Source organism: Arctopsyche grandis, chromosome 6 (genome assembly GCF_051622035.1).
Source record: "Arctopsyche grandis isolate Sample6627 chromosome 6, ASM5162203v2, whole genome shotgun sequence".
Taxonomy (NCBI): domain Eukaryota; kingdom Metazoa; phylum Arthropoda; class Insecta; order Trichoptera; family Hydropsychidae; genus Arctopsyche; species Arctopsyche grandis.
Genome location: NC_135360.1, coordinates 2,866,742 through 2,886,311, shown reverse-complemented (window position 1 = coordinate 2,886,311; position 19,570 = coordinate 2,866,742). Strand labels below are relative to the sequence as shown.

The 19,570-nt window shown below is 32.1% G+C and overlaps 3 protein-coding genes and 2 long non-coding RNA genes across 8 annotated transcripts in view; 2 read left to right on the top strand and 3 right to left on the bottom strand.

Annotated features, from left to right (window-relative positions):
* LOC143913567 (uncharacterized) overlaps window positions 1–19,570 on the top strand; it is a 781,442-nt gene that overhangs the window by 292,884 nt on the left and 468,988 nt on the right. The window lies entirely within an intron of this gene.
* Window positions 1–19,570, top strand: part of LOC143913589 (uncharacterized) — a 459,558-nt gene that overhangs the window by 173,226 nt on the left and 266,762 nt on the right. The window lies entirely within an intron of this gene.
* LOC143913516 (kelch-like protein 28) lies at window positions 797–6,540 on the bottom strand. The gene is made up of 12 exons (XM_077433361.1): window positions 5,861–6,540; window positions 5,652–5,793; window positions 5,435–5,574; window positions 5,174–5,349; window positions 4,912–5,109; window positions 4,677–4,844; window positions 4,446–4,601; window positions 4,218–4,375; window positions 3,939–4,149; window positions 3,667–3,847; window positions 2,150–3,593; window positions 797–893 (listed from the first exon to the last, which is right to left on the bottom strand). The coding sequence occupies exons 2-11, from the start codon at window positions 5,762–5,764 to the stop codon at window positions 3,466–3,468; spliced, it is 1,629 nt and encodes a 542-aa protein (XP_077289487.1). The 5' UTR covers window positions 5,765–5,793; window positions 5,861–6,540; the 3' UTR covers window positions 797–893; window positions 2,150–3,465.
* Window positions 6,460–11,303, bottom strand: LOC143913698 (uncharacterized). The gene is made up of 6 exons (XR_013260759.1): window positions 11,300–11,303; window positions 9,311–9,436; window positions 7,908–7,966; window positions 7,713–7,844; window positions 7,569–7,622; window positions 6,460–7,506 (listed from the first exon to the last, which is right to left on the bottom strand). It is a non-coding gene; the product is annotated as an uncharacterized LOC143913698 (long non-coding RNA).
* On the bottom strand, window positions 10,760–19,128 carry LOC143913528 (uncharacterized). 4 transcript variants are annotated; one of them, XR_013260714.1, is made up of 6 exons: window positions 18,863–19,128; window positions 18,562–18,795; window positions 15,839–16,022; window positions 11,888–11,941; window positions 11,488–11,813; window positions 10,760–11,380 (listed from the first exon to the last, which is right to left on the bottom strand). XR_013260714.1 is itself a non-coding variant. In XM_077433382.1 (4 exons), the coding sequence occupies exons 1-4, from the start codon at window positions 18,974–18,976 to the stop codon at window positions 12,606–12,608; spliced, it is 552 nt and encodes a 183-aa protein (XP_077289508.1). In that variant the 5' UTR covers window positions 18,977–19,128; the 3' UTR covers window positions 12,438–12,605. The 4 variants fall into 4 exon arrangements, 3 of the variants coding, with proteins under 3 accessions (XP_077289508.1, XP_077289506.1, XP_077289507.1); XM_077433382.1 differs by lacking the exons at window positions 10,760–11,380; window positions 11,488–11,813; window positions 11,888–11,941 and adding an exon at window positions 12,438–12,625; XM_077433380.1 differs by lacking the exons at window positions 10,760–11,380; window positions 11,488–11,813; window positions 11,888–11,941 and having other exon boundaries at window positions 14,420–16,022.

Here is a 19,570-nt window from a genome sequence, read left to right as displayed (position 1 = left end):
AGTTCCACAAGCTTTGTCAGCTAAATATTTAGGACTGCATCTTGACTCAAGGCTTACGTGGAGGCATCACATTAAAAAAAAAATAGAACAGATTCGAATTAAACAAAGAGAAATGCATTGGCTAATAGGAAGACACTCCAAATTAGACCTACAATGCAAAAAACTGATATACCAGGCAATCGTGAAGCCAATATGGACATATGGCATACAACTGTGGGGATGCAGTAAGCCATCCAATATCGAAAAAATGCAAAGATGTCAAAACCAGTTTTTGAGGATTATCACCGATGCATATCGCTTCGTCACAAATGAAGAGATCCACAAGGACCTTAAAATCAAAAAAGTAAAAGAAGTCATCCGAGAATGCGCTGGGAGGCACGAGTTGAGACTGCACCGTCACCCTAACATAGAAGCGTTGCAGCTATTGGACACAACTCACCAGCAGAGGCGTTTAAAGCGAAAAAAGCCTCACGAATTGGTGTTCTGAATGTGAGAGATTCAGAAGCCCAATTCACAATTTTGGGGACGGAGTGATGATTCCGTAGTGCCCGCACATGATCTGAAGAGTAACGATATCGCTGGTGATGATTTATCGGGAATCGATAAGATGGCACCAAAAAAAAAAAAAAAAAAAAAAAAAAAAAAAAAAAAAAAAAAAAAAAAAAAAAAAAAAAAAAAAAAAATAATAACAACACTGAGCAAAAAAACGAAAGCATTTAAATTGCAATTACCGCTCGAGTTAGTACGTTTAGATAAAAATAAAAAATATTGAAATAGAAAACCAATCCTTATAAACGAGGTGAAATAAAAAAATTGCCAAATAAATGCAAAATAGCACGGAGAAAAAATCCGTAAAAAAAATATATTTTTAACTTTTAAAATTCGGTAGACAACTAATTATAAGTATTTTAAAGTAATGCAATATCACAATCAATAGGAAAAACATCTGACCATTGATTCCAATACTCACTTTGAGCACAGCAATACTAGGTTTTGAGTTAAAGACCGCAAAAGCCAAAAAACTGTAAAAATCGCGCATTTTTTTAAACGCTCATATCTCGTAAACGATCACCAACCAGCAAAAATCAATATCATATTCGAATTCAGTGGGTCAAAGTTAGTAAAGATTGGTTAGTCTCCGCTCTGGTAACTAAAAAACGTGATTTTTTGTGGCTCAATGTAATTTTCAATAATAACCATAGAACGGGAGATGTTTAAAATTGCTTTAAAAAGCTATTTTTTTCGGGAATTGCCTCTGCGAATCGTAAACGATGTAATAATTTAATTATGGGAAAAGCCGAAAAAAATTATTCGAGCTCCGCGAACGAATTTAAGTATGCGCTTTTTTTTCGTAAACGTATTTCATCATTGAAAAAAAATATAATCTTTAAAACTTTGAGAATCGCTACTAGAAAATATTTTGTAATTATGTATAACTAATACAGTGTTGAGAAAATTGAGAATAGAGTGTGAATTTATCCAATTGATAAAGCTGAAATATAACATTTAAAAGAAAAAAAAAGTGTGTCCATTTGAAAACAAACTAAAGGCACTGCGCGAAAGATTCAATCGATCATTTTTCTTTTATATTATTTTGGAGAATATGTAGGTACATATGATTTGTCATCTTACAATTATTTTTTGTGAAAAGGTGCTACACATGTATTTTTTAAAAGTACGTTTAATATAAAATTCCAGTAAATGTAATATAATATAGCGAAAAAAATTAATAGTATGATTCGTGTTGTTACGAAAAATTGGTAGAACTGAAACGAAAAATAAAGCGGTATAAAGCATATGTATGTAGGTAGAATATTTGTCAGTGCATCGGAAATTCCTATAACGGAGACGGTCGCGGTCGTTCCTTGCAAAACGCAGAGTTTACGTAAGCTTGGCGACCACTTCACCAGCGGGCCGTGTCGGCGGTCGCCCACGCGCCCAGGTCGCCCAGTCACCAGCTGGATGTAGTCTCCCGGTACGCGACGATTGGGCGCCCAGTCGACGATCGCCCAGTGCGATGGGCGCCCAATTGACGCAGGGCCCAATTGACGCAGTGTCCGCCAGTCTCGTCGTCCAGTTGTCGCAGTGGCGAGTAACACTGGTCGACCAATCGTCCTGGGCGCCCAATCGTCGCGTACCGGGAGACTACATCCAGCTGCTGAATATTAACCTTGTTTTATATTGCTGTGTAAATTTATTTGTATCATGTTTGCTAATTTTTCATTACACACGTTTTATTAATTTTTATATACTTACAATTTAAATCGTAGCCATCTCACTCCAGTTTTGTTCAAAATGTCATGACACCTTTAGCCGTATAAAACCAATTCACTCTATCGTGCGTAAAAAGAGTGGAACTTTCAAAAATGAAAAAAAAAACACGATTAATCAAAAGAAATACCAATTCTTTAAGTGAAAATCCAAATAATTCAAATTTTTATGTGAAAAAATACACTACATATTACATTTCAGAAGCGCTGGCATAAAGACAATTAAAGGAAATATGTTGATAACGTTTTCGAAATTGTTGACAATTATTGGAAACATAGATGAATAAAATTATCCCGTAAAAATAATATTAAACTTAATAAAAGTGTGAAAAACCATCTTAAAATCAGTCGAATATCATTGAAAACACAAAAATATGTATTCATCAAAATTTTTTATCAGAGAATCTCTGGTACTACAAACCGTTTGAGAATAACTGGAATTTAATAAACGGACGGAAATCTGTGAAATCATTTGAATTTATAAAGTTACATTATTTGGAAATTAACTTTAGGATAAAAACATATTAATAAAATAAAAGTTTCAGAGCCACTGACATTAACATATTGATTATTTCTCATAAAAGTTAACAAATTTCACAATTCGATAAAAACCACGATATAACAGAATAAAAGTGTAAAAGTATTTGAGAAACCTTCGTAAAATCATTTGAGAGCCGTTGGAATGCAGCAAATTGCAAAAACATATATGAAATTCATCTTCATTTTTAAATAAAAGTAATAATTATGAAAAGTTTGAGAATCACTTAATGAATAATGGAAAAGTATTATTTAATCGACGAAAAGTGTGAAAAATATTTGAGAGCCACTGTTTGAAATAAATTTAAAGAAATATACAAAATTTATTTTCAATTTCGATATTATTTAAACAAGAAAAATGAGATTAGAAATGAAATATGTATAACATTTCTGGATTGAATTGAATTGAATTCATTTTTATGTATATGTTTTTGATTTTGGCTTCTGATTCTCTGATTTTTCAGTTCATTTAGATAATATTAATTATTCATGAGTAAATAAACATTAAATATTGACGGAAAAATAAAATATATTTTGAGAAGTTGTTGCATATTATGTATTTATTCAAACATTTGGATAAATTAAAAATTCAAAAAGTACATTTAATGATTATTTCAAAATACACTTTTTTCAAATAATACAAAAAAACTGCAGTCGATCAAATAATCGAATCATATGGAATGACATGTGCATTAAAACAATCTCTATCTCTGCTCAGACTTGTTGAAGCTTTCCAAGATTTGTTCGTCTCGTCGTATTCCCAAACATCACTTTTATCGTATCCACCTGAAAATCAAAACAATAAATTAATTCTACATTCGAGACCCATAAATCCAAATTAAGTTGTAAAAAAACTCACCCATGCTAAACAGTTTATTTTGGAAACAGCCGAGACTGATTCCGTCTGCAGCTTGCGGTAGTTTGGTGAATGCAGTCCACACATTTGCATTCGGATCGTAATGCTCCACACTGTCTAAATAAGTACGAGTTTGCCAATCATGTCCACCAGCGACGTAAAGTTTTCCTTTGAATACGACGCTCTAAAATGGTGAAATCAAAATTTAGTTCATTTTATTTTGGAGAGTTGTATATTATTTGCGATAGTTGTGAATAAAATTAATTGATGTTCACCGAATGTTTATATCTTCTCTGTATCATCTGAGCGCGGTAAGTCCAAGAATTGGTCTCCACTGAATACATCTGCACTTTATTCGTGGATATCCGTTCAGTTGTTTCCCCGCCTGTTATGTATATTTTATCGGCGATGACAGAAGCACTATGATAATTAACTGCCACCAACAATGGAGCGATGATCTCCCAATCCCCAGTGTTGCTGCTCCACCTAATCGAAATCAATAATCGTCAACTTCTCTTTCAATCGATCTGATGAAATGATTGCAATTTAATCACCTTTCCACTGAAGATAAACGGCCATTATCATAACCACCAATGGCGTAAACATCCGTGGACGAACCGCGCCGAAGTGTCACTGCTGAGAAGTCATAACGAGCTCGATTTAATGGCTTCAATGGCTTTTTCTCACCGCTTTTCAAATCGATGTATTCCACCTGAAAACAAATAAATTGGTTATATTCCGATTTCTCTAAGCAGGTACTTCGCAACACCGGAAAACGTTACTGAAGTCATTGATCCATTTGAAGAATTATATCCGCCGATGATAACTATCCAATCTCCCACGAGGACAGACGCAAACCATATTTTATTTATTCCAATATTTTTGGATAGAGACCAACTGTTCTTTAATCCGTCAAATATATCGATGGTGTTTGCCGTCTGAAAACACGTTATGCAATAAAATAATTAATTTACAATCCAATCAAAATATTATACTTGTGATACAAAACTCACATAAATATTCGATCCCCCAACCAATGCCACTTTATATCCTTTAATTTTTCTACGAGGAGTCTCTTTTGGGACGAAAGATTTATCTTTCTTGTCTTTAACTGCTTGTCTAAGAGTGGTCATACAATCAGCACACGAATGACAGAAAGTTAATACTTCGTCGATGAAAAACTAAAAAAAAAAATTATTAAAATGGATTTTTTTCAATAAACTGCAACATTCAATTAATCTCAAATACCTCCATCGAGAGCAAGGATAACCTCACGGATCTCATCAGCTGTGCCAAGTCACTTTTACGGTTCGCATTATCATGATTTACCCACAATTTCACAGCATTGAATACGTCTTCTTCGGAAGGCACGTTCAAATAATCCGATTTCAAGATTTCGTTCACGTTGGAGACCGGCAGATTGAGAAAATCTTGAGTTTTGTGCAGCTGAAACAGAAGTGGAGTTGAAAAATATTTAAGTGACATATTTATTTAAATAATCAACACTCACCGTCTCGAAATTTCCCAGAGTCAAATCCATTGCCTCTGTCTTCAAATCGGAATTTTCCTTTGATTTCAAAACTTCCAAACAATTGGAAAGATCGACCGTTTCATGTCGCGGTGGAATTTTCACTTCGAGTCGATTTGCTAGCTCCATTAATTTGTCGTAGTGACGGTCAGCTATGCCTAAAATTATATTTCAATTATTAAATTTAATGACGAACACACACGCATTTTGAATTGATTATTTCAGATAATAATGAACTCGTACTTATTTCTCCAGTGTAACAATACTTCAGGATTGCATTGATAACGTCAGAGTCAAAAGGGGAAAATATCTCCTCCAATTGATCTTTGTTTGTCCAAAAGAATTCGCTGCACGCCGATAACACCACCAAATGCACGTAGAATCTGCAATTATGATAAATGATAATTAAACTGACAAAAAAATTTGGATTTTAAGAATATTTGGATTCGAATAAAGATACCTTAGACCTCGAACAATAAAAAGGGTGTCGTAATTCTTTTCTTGTTTCATGGCATCGTAAAAATACTCCACCCGTTTTGCCGCAAAATCGGAACTCGCCTTCACTACGAACATCTTGTTTCTGATTTTCTCTTAGATTTCTCCTGAAAAACAAAGTTAAAAATTAGACAATATAACTATAAGTGCTAAGCAATATAAAGTTCGACTTACCAATTGTAAAGATTAGCAGCGAATGATGTGGAGCACTGTCGTTCTGCGGTTTTATCTCGATAGATAAGGATATCTCAACCCTTTCGATGCATTGAAACGTATATTAATTATTTACTGAAGTTAATTTTTTCTCATAAATGCCATGACAGGTGACCAACATACGGGGAATATATAATTGAACTTTAGTTAAGATCAGGGCTGTGGAGTCAGACTCCGACGTTTGTCTATGATTCGATTCGGACTCGAATTATTATATTATAGTATGATCGACTTTTCTTGCCAATGCATAAAATTATTAAAAATGAAAATAATTGCGATATTTAAAATATAAAAAAAAAAATTAATGGAATTAAATTGCCATTTACCCAATATATCGAATTATTGGTAGTGAAATAGGTATAAATAAAGAGTAAGTACTTTCATAGTGCATGGATTAGAATTTCATATACAAACATATCAATTTAATAAAAAAATTGAAATAAAAATAAATATTTAAGCACATCAAAATACGTGCAAGTCAACTATTTTATTTTTAAGGTAAATAACATAAGGTCAAAATAAACAAAGTAACGTTAAGTTATTTTATTTATTTATTTATTCATAATCATTGAGAAGATTGAATTTATTTTTATTCCCTCTCAATTTTGTAATAAACTTTATCTTTAAATAAACAAAAATATTTAATAGTGATGTTGTTTCTGGATTGGTATTTGGATTTTGATTTATGAACTTTCAATGATTAAATTGTAAAAGATATTTTGCAGGAATAAAAACAGATATTCACATATTTTGCAGGAATAAAAACAGTTTTTGGAGTTTTTTGAAACGAACTTACATGTAAAGGGTTAGCACTTGATTATTTACCCGGATGTGGAATTATACTACACAAAAACATGTTTTTACAATAATAACGAAAAACCGCATGGAAATAACCACTCATACGATATTAAAATAATCGTCTTCTCACAGATAAAACACATTTTGAAATTAAAATTAAGATCATCGATAATAGAATTCGACAAACTAGTCAAATCCGCACATGCATATTTTGCACTCAAGAGGAATAAAATCTAAAGTAAGCAATTAATAAGAATTGAATAATAACAGAAAAATGTATTTTCTTCAAGATAATTTCAATGATAGCGGAAAAACCGCACAAAAAAACAACCGACAATTGAAAATAGAAGAAGGATTGTTGACATTGGTTTTAACTCTTATCTATAATATTATCTTATACTAAATGCATTGCTTCAATGCTAACTCGTTTTATTTTCGTTTATAAACACGAAAATTCGAACAGGAGATTTTAAATAATGTGTATTAAATTTTAGGTTCACTCTTAAGTTTTTGGATTCAATTATCTCATAAGCCGCTTAACGGATTGGGATGAATCGTAAAAGTTATGATAGATCAAAGTTATGATAGCCCTTTCAAATACGTATAACTGACGCTAACATATCTGGTATTTATTGTATATCTATATATTTAAATGAAAGGAGCAGGAAAGAAACCTGCAAAGATCAAAAAAATCTGAGCTGAAACTGAAATTACAGCTCAGAATTGATAATATTATGGGAATAATATACATGTGTATGTTAATCGGTGTGACTTACTCAGTTATTGAGGACGCAGCCTCTCCGTTGGACCTGAAAGTAAAGTGATTGTAATTGTCTACCATCGATATATAATATTAGCAGTTACTTCTTACATTTCAGATAGCATGGCCCAGCCCCTATTTTTGTTTTCAGAACCGCTATCAGAGCTAAAATTTAAATTAATTCGATTTATAACAATATATATGATTTACTATAAATAATCATACGTATAATAGATATAAGCAGTTACAACTTACGTCCCGTATAATATGATCGATTGAAATTTATAAGCGATTGAGATTATTAACATATCCAAGAATTGATAATAATGCAGAAACAATATATTAATGAGTTACTCGTTTGACGACGTTGGTGTCTCGGTGATGGACCTGAAAGAAAAGTGATTGTAATGATGAATATTGTCAATCATTGCTAAATAATCATACTCGTACTTTGAAACTTAAATTTCCGATGGCGATGCCGAGTTTCGACTCTTCATTTCCACACCGAGCTGATTTTCCAAACCGAAATTTAAAAGCGATTGCGATTATTTACATATCCGAAAATTGATATTTATTTAAAACTAGCTGAACCCCGGCATGCAATTCCCGTTCCCGTTCCCGTTCTCGTTCTCATATGTGAAAATTGTAAAATGATTTATTTTCTAATAATTATATTTTGTTATCGTTTATAATCAATATAAAACTGTAAATTTTCCAAATAAAGTAACGTTTGGTTATTTTGTTTATTTATTTATTCTCAATCATTGAGAAGATCGAATTTATTTTTCCCTCTATTGATCCATTTAATAATAAACGTAATCTTTAAATAACCAAAAATATTCACGAGTGATGGCTAAAATGAACAATCTGAGCTAAGATATTGTGTCTGGATTGGTATTGGGATTTCGATTTCTGAAATTCAAATGATTTCATTGTTAATGCGATATTCATATCTTTTGCAGGAATAAAAACAGTTTTTCGAGTTTTTTAAAGCGAATTTAGGGTTAAAGGACTAGCGCTAGATTGCTTACACGGATATGACATTAAACCACAGAAAAACATGTTTTTACAATAATAATGAAAAACCTCATGGAAATAACCACTCATCCGATATTAAAATAATCGTCTTCTCACAGATAAAACACATTTTGAAATTAAAATTAAGATCATCGATAATAGAATTCGACAAACTACTCAAATCCGCCATGCATATTTTGCACTCAAGAGGAATAAAATCTAAAGTAAGCAATTAATAAGAATTGATTAATAACCGAAAAATGTATTTTCTTCGAGATATGTAATTTCAATGATAGTGGAAAAACCGCACAAAAAAACAACTGATTATTGAAAATAGCATCAGAATTGTTGCTACTGGTTTTAGCTCTTATCTATAATATTATACTAAATGCATTGCAATGCAAACTCATTTTACTTTCGTTTATAAACACGAAAATTCCAACTGGAGATTTTAAATCCATCCATGGTTTTTAAATTCACTGTCACTGAATTGTATTTTCAAAATTTTACGTAGAACGGAAGTGGTACCTGCTCTTTTTATTATAAGTTTTTGGATTCAATTGTCTCATAATTGCCACTCAACGGATTGGGATGAATCGTAAAAGTTATGATACATAGGTTGCACATACACACATATAATATATATTAGTATAATATTCTTAAAATATTATTCTGTAATAGGCAGTGATGTAGTGCTAAATTTTTTGTCAAAATTAAAAATCCCCAAATTCTGCGATCATAAAAAAACATATTTAGTTATATGGTTTTTAACAGAAAATTTTTCAAAATGTATAAAAAGAATCATTTCCATACATTTTAATAACCTTTAAACAAACCAGCACTCCTGGAACTGCCAGGATCGGAAGGTGGAGGAGGGTCGATCACGATGTTAGTCCTCGGAGTCGGTGCTCCCACACCAGATGTAGACGGAATATCTTCATTGTCTTCTGAGGCCATCACACCTGAAAATAAACAAATAAAACATGAAATTGATGAAGTATTGTCACATAAGCTCAAATAGAGCGGACGTTGAAAGATTGTTAAAACGATTCCATGATGATTATTTTTTTTCAGTATATGATGATCAGCTATGACTAAAGACACGTATTTTGGGCACTTTGCTATTAATGCTTAATTGATCCTAAAATTAGGAATAGATGCCAATAGATGCTAAATTCGTAAAATACGCGAATAGATGCTAAAATAACAAACAAAAGTGAAATTTGCATAAAATTAATGGACAAATTAGAAGGGTCTTCCTATCCCTTTGCCCATTTATTATGTGAAGAAATTGAGGGGATAAAACAGAGCTTGCAGTTTACCATAGACGGTGATTTTCCTGTAGATACCAAGCAACTGCTTTTGTCTACTACTGTAAAGAAAAGAAGACAGTTGGAGCTGTGCCTTAAAACTAGACTCGCACTCGAGACTAAATGAGACAAATCTATTCGTCCGAATATAGAGTTAACTATTCAATCCATCTGTGGCAGGTTCAAAATCTAATATTAATGTTAAAGAAACAGTTTTGCCATTGTTTAATGTATTAACAGAGGCTCAATGTTTGGAAGGATATCAGCACTTTTTTAGACAATTAATAGAGAATATAAAAAAATAAAAGAGGTTTGTAAAAAGTGAATCCACACCGGACATATTGCTATTATTGATGGCAATAAAAATTAAATATGAAGAGTTTGGTTGTGCAGCTCTAAAATCTATTTGGTGTCCCGTTAATAGTGTTACGTACGCCGTGGATTGAGCGAATTGTACTTAGACCAACGGATATCTGTTATCGGATTAACTAAATGCATGCACTTACTTCCAAAGATTATATCTGGACTCTAAGTGCATTTAGGCTAAACAATGACCGTTATTAGCTATTTCTCAGAATCGGTATGGGAAGACCCAATCTCTTGGAAATACATATCCGAATACGTGACTATACAACAGGTAAACAGATTAGGCGTCCTGAGAGATCTACCCTTTATAAGGCGGTACGTAGGCGATATAATTCATTCTGGATTTAACACTGACAATACGTGAACCTCCTTAATCATCAATAAATGCTGTGAAACGACTGTTGGCTTTTGACTTGGATCCTCCACCCACCCCTACGCAACAATAGTGTGGATGCTGAAAGGTATTTTATTAAATACAATGTAATTGTTACCGATCGTCACACGAATCTTAAAGAATAGTCTGTAGAAATATGCTCCATGTTCAGTTTTAATAATAAATTTTAATTGGTACTATATTTTTTGTCTTTGTATTTTTATATTTGTTTTTTTCAATGTAATTTTAATTCCGAAACATTTTTGACTTTTTTTATTATTTTTTAATTGTTGTGTTGTCTTTAAATTGTATATATGTGTATACATTTTATTAAAATTCATCGAAATTTTTTATTATTTAAAATTAAACTTCATAAAAATAGATGCTAAAATTGAACATTTTTTATGCCCTAAAACGCTAAAATGCAAAAATAGATGCCCAAAATACGTGTCTCTAGTTATGACTAATTCTGCATCAACACTACTTACAGAACACAAAATCAAACTTCTCGTATTTAATTTATGAAGCCATTGACAAAAGTCTCTATTTATATAATACATATTGTTACGTAGGGGTGGGTTCAGGATTCAAATGAAAGGCCAAAGTCGCTTCACAGTATTTATTCAACGATTCAGGAGATCAACACAAAATACTTGGCTTATTTTTTAGGTTAGGTAATTCCTGCTAGTAAAAATGAAATTAAAACGTTATTAAAACACATTAATTATCGAAGATTTGATCAATAAAGAATGTTACTAAACGATTTTATTTTATACCCATTTTAACCAGTGTCCTCCTTTGACATTTTCAAAACCTGGTCACCTTAACTAAGAGCTTCTTACGGCGGGGAGATTTTCCTAAAATAAAGAAAATAGTAAAAGTAATATAACATTATATTAAATCATATTGATGAACTATTGTTTTTAAATATACATATAAATAACAAGTATTACACTTTTTTTACCTTTATATGTTGATATTTACGTTTTGAGAAAGCAGTGGAAATTTTGATGATAATAATGATGTGTATGCCTGGCAGTCAAAATTATTTTTTGCACAGGAAATAGCACGGGCAAGGATTTCTGTAGGAAATAATATATGTCTAACCCTTTCAAAAACGTATTACTGACGCTAACATATCTGGTAGTTATTGTATATCTATATATTCAAATGAAAGGATCCGCTGTCGTTTATCGACATGGAAACAATCCAATAGAATTTGTTAGATCAGCATACGATGAAATCCATTTATCCGATAGAAGCATTTCATATGAAATCCATTCATATGACCTGAAAGTAAAGTGATTGTAATTGTAATTTTAATTGTCTACCATCGATAAATAATATAAGCAGTTACAACTGACATTTCAGATCACATGGCCCAGCCCCGATTTTTGCTTTCAGAATCGCTATCAGAGCTAAAATTGAAAATAATTCGATTAATAACAAATTCAAGAACTGATAATAATACAGAAACAATATATAAATATGTATATGTGATTTACTATAAATAATCATACGTATAATAGATGTAAGCAGTTACGAATTACGTTCCGTATAATATGGCCATCTTCAATTGCTCAAATTTATCTTTTAAACTATTCCAACCGAAACATTGTCACTTTGACACTTACCCACTCCACTCGTAACGTTTATAAATCCGACCATTACCTTTCAACTTTTTTTCCTCTCCTCCACTTAATTAATTCGCAATTAGATACAGAGTCAACTACAAATCGAGTTGCAAATGCAATCCAAATAGTTTAAATTTTCCTCCAAAGAAAAAAAAATCGCTTTAAAAATCCAAAGTAAAAAAAAAAACTATAAATAACGCCAACATTCTTGCATAAACGTAACGCGAAGAGGGCGGGGGGGGGGGGGAGGAATACGATAATTAATATGTTAACACCTTACCGCCCGCATTGACGCGTGGATTTTTTTCACCCATGTCCGGTAATGCGCGCGACTATTTTCACCAGAATCCGGGCCGATTTCAGTTTCAATAAAAAAAAGCCTTTTTTGTGCATTTGATTACTTCTAGAATAAAGATCGTATTGTAGTGATATTTTGAAACAGTGTTCATTATATCACTCTGCAAACATCTAAAAATTAAAACCAGGGATTTTAAACTGGAGTACGCGAATTAATGTTAAAAAATAATAAATTACGTAAATTTCATCCGAATAGCCTTTGAATATAAAAATAGCATAAAACTGAAGTTTGTAGTAGTGGACAGTAATAGACAGACTATTGAAAATCAAAATTCCAAAAATGTGAAGAATAAAACCATTTTTCACACATTTGAAAATGAGACAATTTGTGATAACTTCGGAATAATAGTTGGTTAGGATAATGTTTAAATAGGATTTTTGGGTTTAATTTAAATTAACTGTAAACTATAAGTATATTTTTTTAGTATCCCAAATCAACTAGTTAATCCTTGAGAACAGTATCATCTATGTTTTAAATTTTTTAAAGATCCAGTGTTTCTTTAACTTGCATTTTTGTAAAGCGATATTTTGGTTTTCAAAAAGGCAACTATTTATGAGGTCATAAAATTTATTTTCCAAGAATTATTCTCAAAATTTATTTTTTATGTAAATACATTAACAATTTTGATTTGGTGATTCTCTAACTTTTTTATTTAAAAAATACTCTTTAGCCATTAATAATTACGAAAGTTCAAGACCAAGATGTTAAAATAATAATGTTAAACTCGGTGTTTCTCAACATTAAAAAAAAATTCTTAATGTGTTGTAATATGGCGTATTAAAAGGGTTGTACACCCGAAACCTTAATTTTGTTGCCGTTCCTTTCTTCGATATATATTTTATAATGGGGATATAAAAGACTGGAATATTTTGAATGAAATAATTTAATTATAAATCATTAAAATCGGATACGATTTAACGGTACATTGAGAAAAATACTTTGTATCTTGAAAAAATATTTGTGCGTTTGCGGTGCATTAAAGTATTAAACAATATCGTACTATGCATCTAATAAAATATTTTGGCATTATAAAGTGACCATTAAAAAATATAAAACGATCATTAGAGAAAATAGATTTTAGCATTAGAATGGATACAAAAAGTGGCAACGTTGCAGTTTTCAGATATTGACAACAGTGAACTGTCAAAAGTGTATACTTTTCTTGATCGCTAATGAAATGTTATCTTAAATAAATATTTATTTATTTATTTTATTCTACACAGACCATTGTGGCATAACAGGAATTCCTAAAGCGCCACAATGGTCAAAAAATATAACACAAAAAAAAACAAAATAACAATTAAACATAACGAAAATAATATACTCATCAATTATACATAAAAAAAATACATTTGAACATAAACATAAATACATCCATACATAAACATAAAAAATAGCATTTAATAATAACAGATAAAGTAAAAATATCAAATAAAATATAGCATAAGGAATGCCTTGCACCTACAGCCAGTTTCAATAAATATGTAAGAAACAACTACAAATACAAAACATCCCTGTAAGGCCCAAATGGAAGAGAGTTAATCAAAATTTCACTCATAAATCACAATCAATCATGAAAACAATGATGAGCGCAGACTACCAGATAAATGGGTTAGAGTAATTTCCGACAATTTACGCTCACTAAGGTGGAAAATAAAACATAATAAAAAAAATAAATAAAACCAACCCTAACTTAACCTAACCTAACCAAACATTGGTTTATATTTTGGTATTCGCGACGTTGCCAATACAGTTCATCTGTCATTTTAATGCACATTTAATCCACTTTTTAAGTAGCAACTATTTTTTTCAATGATCAAAGAAACTTTTTAATGCAATCAGTATCCGTCATTTGGAAATGCACACAATATTTTTGTAATGTACAAAAACTTTTTTTAATGTTCAAATTTTATTTAATAAAATGGACGTTTAAATTTTTCCCATTAAAATCAATATCTAAAGAAAATAAAACGTTGATGAAGACTATGTAACCAAAATATATTAGAAAAACATTTTAAAAGATTTTAGTTGAATACAAATAAAGAATCTGGCGTACAGCAAACTTTACAATTATTAATAAAATATTTTTCATGTACGCTACAAAGTTAGATTTTTGAATAAATGATTTAAAACAAATACTAGTGAAAAAATTTTGAAGAATTGAACGATTTTTCACGCTTGGATACTATGTCTTTGGAGTGAAATCATCAATCAATGAAAAAAAATTAAAATGAAAAAAAGTCAGAATTGTTTATTTTGTTCTCCGAATGAGATTTAAAATGCCTGGAAATATCCATATTCTTAATATGTCTCAAATTTGTGATGCTTTAGCCCAGTGTGATGGGTCATGTGTGCGATGAGGTTTGATTTTTGAACAAATGATTTTGAACAAACATTACATTTGTGTGGTTTCACCCCGGTATGAATTTTCATGTGTGTACTGAGGTCAAATTTTCTGAAGAACGATTTTAAACAAATGTCACATTTGTGTGGCTTTATTCCAGTATGAATGCCCATATGTACAACGAGGTTGGATTTTTGGGTGAATGCTTTTGAACAAACATCACATTTGTGCGGCTTGTCTCCGTCGTGAGACTTCAAATGCCTCAAAAGCAAAGATTTTTGAGCGAATAATCTTAAACAAATGTCACATTTGTGTAGCTTTACCTTAGTATGATAACTAGCGTGCACCACGAAGGTAGATTTATGAGCAAATGATTTTGAACAAACATCACATTTGTGTGGCTTTGCCCCAGTATGAATACTCGTGTGCTCACTAAGGGAAAGTTTTGTGGTAAATGATTTTGAACAAACATCACATTTGTATGGCTTTTTTCCAGTGTGAGACAACAAATGCCTCGAAAGTACAAATTTTTGAGCATAAGATTTTGAACAAATGTTACATTTGTGGGACTTCTCTCCACCGTGTGACTTCAAATGCCGTGTAAGGTCATTTTTTTGAGTATATGATTTTGAACAGGTGGTACATTTATGTGGTTTTAAACCAGTATGATAGCTCCTGTGTACGATGAGGTTAGATTTACTAGCAAATGATTTTGAACAAATATCACATTTGTTTGGTTTTGCCCCAGTATGAATATTCATGTGTGTACCGAGGTCAAATTTTCTAAAGAATGATTTTAAACAGATTTCACATTTGTGAGGCCTTACCCCAGTATGAATACTCATGTGCACAACAAGGTTGGATTTGTGACTAAATGATTTTAAACAAATATCACATTTGTATGGTTTTACTCCAGCATGTATACTCGTGTGTGCACCCAGGTAATGTTTCGTAGTAAACGATTTTGAACAAATGTTACATTTATACAGCTTTTTCTGAACATCAGGTTTCTCTGTTGAATTGTGTTTTCCAGTAAATGATTTAGAATGTGAAGAACACGTCTTATCCGAAGTTTTTGGCAATGGAAATCCTTCCGCTTGAATGTCAGTATTACTTATTATTTCTGCTTCATTAACGTCCAAAGTAATGTTTCTTTTATGTATCTACAAAATAAACCAAACGTTATACAATTTATTAATGCGATAATAAGTCATTTTATATTTCCAATTGAATGAATATTTTGCCTAAACTCCTATATACACTTGAACATGTTTGGCTCATCATAAAAACCTTGAGCCCAAGCACACTCGCGGTTTCCAATACACATATAAGCCGACATTGCCGACATGGTAGTTTACTTCGCGGCTTATGAGCTTGAACAACGTTGTGTAATTGTAGAAATTTTTGATGACAATGGCCGTTGGAATTTAATATTTGGACGACTTTTTAATAAAAATAGAAAATGGAGAATGTAAGATAATCAATAGTTACAACAAAAATTAAATTAATTTGGTCATATACTGCTGTTAGCGAGCCCCGGGATTAAAAAAAAAGCTATTTATGAATGAGCAAAGTTTCTTTTAAGACTTGCAGCAACGTGTTTCACAAATAAACGTAAAATAAAATGCTTTTATGAAGCAAGCCGCTGCAAAATAAATAAATTGGAAATATATGAATACTAGACGTAACATAATACCTGAAGAATTATATGAAGTGCAAATTAAAAGCATTTTAACTGTTTGCTCGCGGCCGTCTTCTATGGAAGCTTTGGGCGACAAGTCTGTAGCGCGGCTGTCTTCCATAGAATTTCTGAACTTTGCACGGTATTTTGAGCCTTATATGCGACTATTTCAACTGTTTTAAGGTTCAAAATTGGTTGAATATATTACTGAGAGTTGAATGCCATCTATTCAATTTGCTTAAAATGAATATATACCAGTCAAAATTAGTTTTTTGGGGAACCATACTGAAACCTCGTTTATGTGACGTCACGTCTGTTTAACAATGGCGAGGATTCGTCTCAATTGTGTGAAGAATGATTATTTGATACAATTAAGCCAAAACTATGAGATATATTATGTATTTCATTGCTTAAAATAATACTGTATGTGTTAATTAACATATTTGGTTACTTGAGTAAATATTAAAATCTGTATTTAAGGTCGAAAACTCGATTGCCAAATTCGCGAAAAAGGTGCCGCGTACAGGGCTTGTTCGCTATATTTATTGCCGCGGGCAAAGGGTTAACAAACTATTTCATCAAGTATGAATACATCAAAACTTTCTTGTACAATTTTTTTCGATATTGAGTTTTAAGTATGAGGTAGTTATTACATATGTGTTTATACTGAAAATGTATCTATTAATCATGTATAGCAAAGGTTTGAATAAATATGTACTAGCAGTTTGTGTTTGAAGTCAACGAGTGTTACTAGGTAGTTACTATATATTAAACAACTTTTGATTATATTAAGATTACTGAAAGTTGTTTCAACTGATGCACAAATTTTGTGGTGCTAGTTTAGTATGCGGTCTACCTGCACATATCTACTTTAGTATGCGATCTACCCTCACGTTTTTACTTTAAAATGCGGACTCACTCTCAGTTCTCGCGTGTGACACTGAGACTGAATAATACCGACCCTAACAACCTAATCTTAAATCAATAGGGCCAACCTTAACTTAACCTAACCTATCCTGACCCTTGAATAAATAGGTATTGGCTGCTAAGATACGTTTTTTTTTGTAAAAATATTGATGAAATAAAACTAAAAAAAAGAAGATATCTTAGCAGCCAACACCTATTTATTTAAGGGTCAGAATAGGTTAGGTTAAGTTAAGGTTACAATTTAAAAAACAAAAATTACATTTATAGCGAAAAAAAAATACACAATGATAACAAATTAAACTTGACGATACATATCTCTTAAGTCTTAACCAAATCTTAAATGAATAGGGGCCAACCTTAACTTAACCTAACCTATCATGACCCTTTAATGAGTAGGTGTTGGCTGCTTTTTGACATGTTTTTGTTGCTACGATACAAATAAAAAAAAATAGTCGACTGCGATTCAAAGATAAACTAGCACCAATTTTTTTTTGTAATTTGGCTCAAATTAAATATATCAATTATTAAAAGAACTTCAAAATGGTCAATATTTTCATTCAAAAGAGGGAAATACATCTATTTATTTTATTATTTGTCTTTAAAATTCGGTATTTTGTCGCATCCATTTAAAATTTTCATTCAAAATTTAAATTTGTAATGACGATTTTGGCACCCCCAGATTTTGAAGCCTTTGCTCCCTTCGCACCACTGTGTATACGATTAAGTAATTGCAGGTCACAAAGGGGAAATCACCGTAAATCAATCGCCGGGACTCCAAGTTCGTACTTTTCCTTAAACCCTCGCCGTCCTTTCACCTTTCATTCTCACATTTACTTGTTTTTCCTTAGTAGTTTTTAGATATATAGAATACCGGAACAGCTGACTCGTAGACTGAGACACAGGGGACACAGATTTATAAACCGGGACATGTCCCGGTCTACTGCGACATATGGCAGATCTATACTAACACAGTAATCCCGAATAGAATGGGTGCAGTAATTAGGAACGTATTAAATTGCGAATATTGTAATAAGAGAGTTTCTAGTAAAGAATTTTAGCCACTGTGTAAAGGCACTCAAATACCATTTACTTACCACACCATAGTTCGAGGAACTAGAAATGTTCGGTGGCAAATTAGCACCCACCTCGTCTTCCCATATTAAATCTGCTAGGATAACTTCCTCCGGCTTGACATTCAAAGACTCGCCTGACTTCAATCTCGACGCTTTGTCGGTTCGAAGACAAGTGTTTCGAAAGCTGTCGAGCAATTCCAGATTATTGACACACGAAGGGCATATCATATCTGGCAGCTTGTCATCTTTCCTAACCTGCAAATGAGAAAGGTAGTGTTGATTGCGAGGATTCATGAATTAACCGTAGTTAAATGTAACTGACCTGTAACCGACAGCAGGTCCAAATACGTTGCACCAAATGCGGTGGATAAGTATCGTCATGAATGGAGATGAAAGCTTCTGGTGGAGCAGAGCAGAGGCAAAGTCTGCACTCCATCGCTTCGTCGACAAGAGAAGCACAAGCTTTTGGAGAGTGGAAAATGGACCTTTAGATATATACATACATAAAGAAAATCTTTCAGCACGTTCCGAACCGCTTCAGTTCAATACTCAACATGCATATAGGAATGGGACCCAACCAGGGTTGCCAGCAGTTCAGGATTGGCTGGGATTGTCTTGTGGGATATCAAAATGTCCTGGAATTTCAGCCAAAGCAAAAGGCTAATTAATACCTGTTAGCACACGACTGATTGCTGTCCTTGATGAACTTTAATTTTTTTACAAAAACAACATTGAAGAAAGCATTAGTTGGCTATTTGAAATTTAATGTTCCTTCATGAATTTGGACCAATTCCGAGACAAAAAAGCGTGTATGGAAGTAATACAGTTGCGTGTGTGTGAGCAGTATGCAATATTCGTTGCGACTCAATCAACGTTGAGGAGGCCCAGTAAATACATACATATATATCACAATATACTTTAAATATCCCTAATTTGCATTGAAATGCTTTGAATGATATGCTTAGCAGCAAAAATCAGAAATTGGTTTTATGCCAGAAATACGTTCTTTGCCAGCGACAATGTCTTAAAA